The sequence below is a fragment of the Manis pentadactyla genome, chromosome 10 (genome assembly GCF_030020395.1).
Source record: "Manis pentadactyla isolate mManPen7 chromosome 10, mManPen7.hap1, whole genome shotgun sequence".
NCBI classification, from domain to species: domain Eukaryota; kingdom Metazoa; phylum Chordata; class Mammalia; order Pholidota; family Manidae; genus Manis; species Manis pentadactyla.
This window is the reverse complement of record NC_080028.1, coordinates 128,805,765-128,812,711: the sequence shown is the minus strand read 5'-3', so window position 1 is coordinate 128,812,711 and position 6,947 is coordinate 128,805,765. Positions and strand designations below refer to the sequence as shown.

The 6,947-nt window shown below is 61.7% G+C and overlaps 3 protein-coding genes across 3 annotated transcripts; all 3 read left to right on the top strand.

Moving 5' to 3' along the window:
* The first annotated feature begins 589 nt into the window (after positions 1-589).
* On the top strand, positions 590-1,432 carry LOC118927567 (hemoglobin subunit zeta). The gene is made up of 3 exons (XM_057488038.1): positions 590-604; positions 733-1,125; positions 1,220-1,432. The coding sequence occupies exons 1-3, from the start codon at positions 590-592 to the stop codon at positions 1,346-1,348; spliced, it is 537 nt and encodes a 178-aa protein (XP_057344021.1). The 3' UTR covers positions 1,349-1,432.
* Positions 1,433-2,124: 692 nt separating this feature from the next.
* HBM (hemoglobin subunit mu) lies at positions 2,125-2,877 on the top strand. Its single transcript, XM_036916005.2, has 3 exons — positions 2,125-2,222; positions 2,387-2,591; positions 2,692-2,877. Exons 1-3 carry the CDS (start codon positions 2,131-2,133, stop codon positions 2,818-2,820), a joined length of 426 nt encoding a protein of 141 aa, XP_036771900.1. The 5' UTR covers positions 2,125-2,130; the 3' UTR covers positions 2,821-2,877.
* Positions 2,878-4,399: 1,522 nt separating this feature from the next.
* Positions 4,400-5,197, top strand: LOC118927564 (hemoglobin subunit alpha). The gene is made up of 3 exons (XM_036916004.2): positions 4,400-4,555; positions 4,645-4,849; positions 4,976-5,197. The coding sequence occupies exons 1-3, from the start codon at positions 4,461-4,463 to the stop codon at positions 5,102-5,104; spliced, it is 429 nt and encodes a 142-aa protein (XP_036771899.2). The 5' UTR covers positions 4,400-4,460; the 3' UTR covers positions 5,105-5,197.
* Positions 5,198-6,947: the final 1,750 nt, after the last annotated feature.

Here is a 6,947-nt window from a genome sequence, read left to right as displayed (position 1 = left end):
GGACCATCGTTGTGTCCATGTGGGGCAAGATCTCCACACAGGCGGATGCCATCGGCATCGAGGCCCTGGAGAGGTGAGTACCACACGGGTTGTGGGGTTGGTGAGGCCAGGGGCCAGTGAGGAGGGGTCAGCAAGAAGGGGCAGCAGGAGGGGGGTCCATGAGCAGGTGTCAGCCAGGAGGGGTCAGTGAGGATGAGTCAGCAGGGAGGGGACAGCGAGGACAGGTCATCAAGGAAGGGCCAATGAGGAGGGGTCAGCAAGTTGAGGGGTTCTCTGAAGAGAAGGTCGGAGAGTTCAGGAAGATAAATTGCAGACATATGAGGGTCCGGTCCTGGGCTGGCGGGGAGGCCCAAGCAGGAGAAAGTGAAGATTCTCACACCCACGGGGAAGGACACGTGTCTTCAGGGCCTGAGGTGGCTTAGGAGGCAGTCAGATCGCTACAAGGGACTAATATCAGGGCCCCTGACCCTGGGGGGAAGGTGGCCAGAGGTTCCCTGGGACCTTCCTTGGGCTGCTGCTGGAGAGGGCATCATTTCCGGCAAAAGGTGCAGCAGGAGGCGGGGCCGAGGGCTGGGAGAGAGGTGAAGGGATGAAGGCCACGGCTGTGGGCTTTGGAATGTAGGCTAGGCCGACAGAGTTGAAAACAAGACCAGCCGGAAGCATAGGCCTGGAATAGGCTGGAGGAGGACAGGGTTGGGGTGGGGGGACTAGGCCGAGTGGTGGGCGGGGTAGAGGAGAGGAGGGCCTCTGGGCGAAGAGGTGGAGCTTGTGGGGCGCGCCCTGGGAGTCAAGAGGCAGCAAGGAGCTGAGCCTGCGGCGAGGTGGCCTTCGAGTCCTCGAGCGCGGAGAGGGGCTTGCGGACCGCCAGGAGGTGGACGAGAACCCGCCCCCTCCGGAGCTCTGACACCCCGGCCGCGCAGGCTCTTCGCCAGCTACCCGCAAACCAAGACCTACTTTCCGCACTTCGACCTGCACGCGGGCTCGGCGCACCTGCGCGCGCACGGCTCCAAGGTGGTGGCCGCCTTGGGCGACGCGGTCAAGAACATCGACAATGTGGCGGGCGCGCTGGCCAAGCTCAGCGAGCTGCACGCCTACATCCTTCGCGTGGACCCGGTCAACTTCAAGGTGCGCAGGCCCGGGCCGGGGGGCGGGGCGGGGCGGGGGCGGGGTCTCCGCTCCCTGCGCCCCCGCCCGCCTGAGCACTGCCGCCCTCTCCCAGCTGCTGTCCCACTGTGTGCTGGTCACCGTGGCCTCGCACTTCCCGGCCGACTTCACCGCCGAGGCCCACGCCGCCTGGGACAAGTTCCTGTCCCTCGTGTCCAGCGTCCTGACCGAGAAGTACCGCTGACCCCCGGGGACAGGCTGAGACCCTTCTTTCCCGAACCCTCCCACAATTCCTTCAGGGACTTCCCAATAAATGGATGAAAATGGAGTGAGCTGTGTCCGGCGTCCTCTGTATTGGGGGGTATGGAGGGGAGAAAGGGAGGAAGGAGTGGGGGCTTCGCATTGAAACCCGGTCGAGCCCGGTGTCACCTCCGGCCTGGAAGCCACTCTAAGGGTACTTTGGCGAGACCCTTGCGCTTGCAGACCCCACAGTCGCAGCCCAGAGGTAGCAGAGGAGCCCCAAGCCGTTTCCTCTGTTCCGATGCGCGTTTGCGCTCCCCCCACTTCCCAAATCGCCCAAGGATTTTCGTTTCACTCAACGTGTTGGGCATGTGAAGGGACTCGGGACTTTTCCTCAAAACCTGATGTCATAGTTCCCCATCCTGGCGCTTCCGGGGAAAGGGGGCTCCCTGTCCTGCGCTCTTTCTCCCAATCCCTCCATTGGCTCCCTCCTGGCGGAGCAGGAACTTTGCCCGCAGGATAGTTTACAGATCCTCATACAGTCTGCAGCCAAGGCACCCGCGCACAGCAGCGCGAGTCAGCGCCAGTGGCCCGGAACCCCCGAGGCCGTGACCTCCGCTTAGGTTGCGACCCGGGCTGGCGACATTTCCCCGTGAGGGCCGAGGGTCTCAGCGTTCCCGCCGCACTCGGGCAGATAAGGGCGGGCGGGGCGCCCTGGGAGGTGGGGGCTGTTATAAGGAGGCCGGGGCGGCGCGCGCGGTCCCCAGAACACACCATCCCAGAACCATGCTCAGCGCCCAAGAGCGCGACCAAATACTGCGGGTCTGGGACCTGATCGCCGGCCACGAGGCGCCCTTCGGGGCGGAGCTGCTGCTCAGGTGGGCTGGGGCGGGATCTCCAGGATCGCAGGGAGGCGGAGACAGGGGTGTTGCGCCAGAATCCGCTGGGGGCGGGACAAAAGGGGGCTTCCGAGGGTAGGGGCGGTGCAGGCTCTGGAGGGACCCCACGCGGCCGCCTTCCCCACTCCCACCGGCTCTCGCAGGCTCTTCACGGTCTACCCCAGCACCAAGATCTACTTCAAGCACCTGGGCGCCTGCCCTGATGAGGTGCAGCTGCTGAACCACGGCCAACGCCTGCTCTCGGCGGTGGGCGTGGCCGTGCAGCATATGGACAACCTGCGCGCGGCTCTGAGCCCTCTCGCTGACCTACACGCGCGCATACTGCGCGTGGACCCCGCCAACTTCCCGGTGAGCCGACCCCAGGCTGAAACTGGATTTGCGCGCAGCCGAGGGTGGGGGTTCTGGAAGGACTGACGAGCAGACCCCTCACCAGCTCCCTCCCCCGCAGCTGCTGATCCAGTGTTTCCAGGTTGTGCTGGCCTCCCACCTGCAGGGCGAGTTCACCGTTGAGATGCAGGCTGCGTGGGACAAGTTCCTGACTGGCGTGGCCGTGGTGCTGACGGAGAAGCACCGCTGAGTCCCGCGCCCAACGAGCCTGGGCGTGTGCATGTCAATAAACAGCCCTCGAACAGCGCGACCCTGCGTGTGCGTGATCTCTGGGGAGCGTGAGGGCTGATGTCACTGGCTGGGCAGAGAAGCTCCGGGTCCCACCGGGAGTCTCCTAGAATCTTAGGACGCAGAGAAGGGAACAAGGGCCGGGAACGGGACCCTGGGAGCGCTCCAAACTCTCAATGAGGACGGCTCTCGAACTGACAACCCCGGGTCTGGGCAGGGCGTGAACACCCAAAGGTCTGAAAAAAAAACAGTTGTCCTTCTGTGGCGGGGAAATGTGGTGGGGTACAAGGGGCGCTCGGGTAGGGGGAGGGTCTTCAGCTTCATCCGCCCGCTGCCAGGCGGCTCGCAAAGAGCGTCCGCGGTCACTACTCCTTCGTTCGTTTCCTCTCCATCCCCACCTCGCGCCGGGAGCTGCGAGCGTGAATCTTCGCCTCTGTGGAAGGCATAGGAGGGCACCCGAGGCCCAGGGACCAAGACCCTAGCCTGAGTTTGGGGACCGGGATTACACGGACCCTCATCTCTGTTCCTTTCCCGCTTCGGAAACCCTCCCAGGTCCTCTGTCTGAAGCAAACTATGCCCTGGGCCAAGCCAACACCTTCCCCAGACTCTCCAGGGGTGGGGAATGCGGTGGGAAGGAACTCCTTGACGGCCGCAACCTGGCTCCAACCGGTTCACGCCAACAAGCTGTAAGATCCTGGGCGTAGCCCTGAGCAGTCTGAGCCTAACGCGTCCCTCGAGGAAACTCCGACCTCGCTGGGTCTTTTAAACAATTTATGATATTGCATCATAATGCAAGGTCGGTGTCTGACAGACCCAGGGCCACCCAGCACCCAGTCTCTGCGTGTGCCCTGGCCAAGGCGCGCCTCCCGCCGCACCGCCTCGCTCGACCTCTTCCCTCTGCGGCCCCGGGCTGGAAACTTAGCTCTCCATCCAGAAAATGAACAGGGGCCAGGGACCAGGACCCTAGGATCTCTCTAAACTGGACGAGGACGTGTCCGGTGTAACAGTCGCGGGTCTGTGCGCGGAGCGCTGAGACCAGCCGGCAGGCCCGCGCCCAGGTCTGCAGGGGGATGTTGTTGGCCAAGCCCTGACAAGGAACCCCGCGCGGCTCGGGACGCCTGTCCACCACGGGGGTAGGTGGGCTTGGAGCACTTCGCCTCACGTTTTCCCCTGCACCCTCATAGTTTACGCGGCAAATTTACAACTCTTGGTCTCGTGTAAAGTCTGGTGAAAAAGCATCATTTTTTTTCCTAAGAAAAAAATACTGTGTTCCCCTCCTCGACCTGCAAATGGACATCTCGAAGCTACCCACGGCCCGGAACCAAACGCGGGCGCGCGAGGGGTTTCGGTGACTCCAGAATCTGTGTGGGCTCCCTGAAGCCGCAAGAAAGGGTGCGGGGCGAGCTGAATCACTGCCAGCGCGGGGAGCTGAGTGCCGGCAGCCTTGGGCGCACACACGCCCCGCCCGCACTAGCTCCTGGCACCGCGCCCGCCAACCAGCACTGCCCGGATGGGCGTGCCCCTCGCGCCCGGGGCATAAAAGTCCGCGCCCTCCACGAAGGCCCACTTCTGGTCCCAACACAGACCCAGGAAGATCCCACCATGGTGCTGTCTGCCGAAGACAAGAGCAACATCAAGGCCGCCTGGGCTAAGGTCGGCAGCCATGCCGGCGAATATGGCGCAGAGGCCCTGGAGAGGTGAGGCCCCTCCTTTCTCCCCACCAACCCTGGCGTCCTTGTCCTGGACCATCCCCACCTAACCGACTCACCGCCGCCCTCTCCCGCAGGACCTTCCTGTCCTTCCCCACCACCAAGACCTACTTCCCCCACTTCGACCTGAGCCACGGCTCCGCCCAGGTCAAGGCCCACGGCAAGAAGGTGGGCGAGGCGCTCAACAGCGCCGTGGCCCACCTGGACGACCTGCCGACCGCCCTGTCGACTCTGAGCGACCTGCACGCGTTCAAGCTGCGTGTGGACCCCGTCAACTTCAAGGTCAGCTCGCGGGCTCCGCCGGGACAGACCTGGGATGGAGGGCGGCCCTCCTGGCAGGGCCGAGAGTCCCGAGGTGGATCGCCCGCGGCTGTGCCCGGTGCCCCCTGATACGCGGTCTCTCCACAGCTCCTCTCCCACTGCCTGCTGGTGACTCTGGCCAGCCACCACCCCGCGGACTTCACCCCTGCCGTCCACGCCTCTCTGGACAAGTTCTTGACCTCCGTGAGCACCGTGCTGACCTCCAAATACCGTTAAGCTGGAGCCGCGGCGCCCCTGCCCCTGCCCGGGCCCCCTTGCGCTCAGCGCGCCCTTACTTCCTGACCTTTGAATAAAGTCTGAGCGGCTGCAGTCTCGTGTGCGCCTCGGTCCTCTGCGCTCCACCGTGCCACGAGCAGGGTGGTTTTCCTCGCCTCCGAACGAGGACCTCCTGGCAGGGAGGAATGGTGGGTGGGTGTGGGTTAAGGCTGATGGTGTACCTGCTCCTGTCCTGGAGCAGCGGGACTTCCAAGGGTTCCTCTTAGGGGTGAGAGGTGCAGAGTCCTAAGATCTAAACCCTCTTTTGAACTCTTTCTGATCCCGGGTAAACATACAATCTAAATCGAAGCAAAACCACAAAAATAGGCTGCTCCTGGGTACTGGACATTTTGTATGAGATCCCCACCTCCTCACCAGAGGGATGGTGGGTTTGAATGGGTAGCAGCCCCACGCACCTTTCCTAGGTCCCAAAACCCTCTGGGGGCCAGGGCTGGGGAAGTCGGTGCGGGGTGCGCTGGTGGAAGCACTTTGTGGGGTGACTGGCCCCTTGGTCCCGCAGTTGGAAGGGTCTGTCAATAGTTCGCCATGTGCCCTGCCCTGCCCCCCTCAGTTCACCCTCTCCATTCTCTAGCTCGAGGCCTGCGGGCTCTCCACAGGCCCTGGTGCTCAAATGCAGGGCTCCAAGGAGGCATCTCGCAAGCCCACCGGGCTCCACATCTGCCCCGGAGCGTCCACCAGCGCCTCCAGTCCGGCTGGCCCAGGGAAACCTTCAGCGCTGGGTGGAAATTCGAGAAGGGTAGCCAAGCCCCAATGGGACTCACCACTTTTCTTCTGGATATTTTGCCTCTAAACAGCCAGGGAGGGAGGTGCTTCCCATCTCCACCATGCAGGCTTCCGCAGCCTCACAGCAGAACTCATTTTTATTTAAAGTAGAAAAACAGTTAAGAAATAAACTAAAATCTGCCCATACTTTTACACAAACGCGCACATCCTTTTTTTTCAAAGGGTGGGGGAGTGCCTTTGTCCTATCTCCCCGCCCTGCAGAACAGCAGAAGTTCACACTTGAGGTGAGTCTACCGGCTCCGATCCTATGCGGAGGGGCACAGAGCTAGATCTGCAACTACACTTTTGTGGGCAAATACACCATCGCACCGCAGATATATTTCTGCAGCCTGCTCTTCTCCCTGAACCATGTCTCCTCTGCATCTCCCCAAGACAGTTTATTCAGCTGTTTCATTTCATAGATTCATGGCAATTCCTATAATTCTGTTAGTTTCCTATTAATATCCTCTGTCAACTGTTCCAGTAAGTTACTTGTCTTTTCCTTATACAGGTGGAGCTCTTCCCATATTAAGAATGTAAGTCATTGGCTGAGATATGTTCCCAAAGTCTTGCTTAAAAAGTACTTGCAGCGGTGGTGGGGGGGGGGCAGAAGGAATAGAACAAGAGGCAGGGGAGAGTCGTCCCAGACCTAGCGGGTGCATCTTTGGTGCCTCTAAGTCCCCAGTGTCTTATCTTTTTCATTCAGAGCCAGGGTTGGGCCTGAGGCTGTGGACAGAATCAGAAAATGGGTGGAGGGTAGGAGGGAAATGGGATGAGCTGGGTGAGGGTCCAGTGGGGACGAGAGGAGAGGAGCACACAGGGCAGGGTGTGCGGCCGGGCGGGAGCACCGCTGAGGCTCACTGGAGCTGCCTTCTCCTCTGTCAGAACCAGTTTGACCATCCTTTCCTCTGGGACACACAGGGCAGGTCCTGAGTGACGGTCTTACGAGACGGATGAGGGGTAGAGGGATGGAATGAAGGCTACTCACCAACCCACTCCCCAAAGCACAGCCTTCCTCCAG

Excerpts from the sequence above, each read along its gene's own strand:
- LOC118927567 (XM_057488038.1), top strand. Across the intron at positions 1,126-1,219 it reads TGGACCCGGTCAACTTCAAG|CTGCTGTCCCACTGTGTGCT; the intron begins GTGCGCAGGCCC and ends GCCCTCTCCCAG.
- HBM (XM_036916005.2), top strand. The coding sequence starts at position 2,131 with ATGCTCAGCGCCCAAGAGCGCGACCAAATACTGCGGGTCTGGGACCTG. Across the intron at positions 2,223-2,386 it reads GGGGCGGAGCTGCTGCTCAG|GCTCTTCACGGTCTACCCCA; the intron begins GTGGGCTGGGGC and ends CGGCTCTCGCAG. Across the intron at positions 2,592-2,691 it reads TGGACCCCGCCAACTTCCCG|CTGCTGATCCAGTGTTTCCA; the intron begins GTGAGCCGACCC and ends CCTCCCCCGCAG.
- LOC118927564 (XM_036916004.2), top strand. The coding sequence starts at position 4,461 with ATGGTGCTGTCTGCCGAAGACAAGAGCAACATCAAGGCCGCCTGGGCT. Across the intron at positions 4,556-4,644 it reads GGCGCAGAGGCCCTGGAGAG|GACCTTCCTGTCCTTCCCCA; the intron begins GTGAGGCCCCTC and ends CCTCTCCCGCAG. Across the intron at positions 4,850-4,975 it reads TGGACCCCGTCAACTTCAAG|CTCCTCTCCCACTGCCTGCT; the intron begins GTCAGCTCGCGG and ends GTCTCTCCACAG.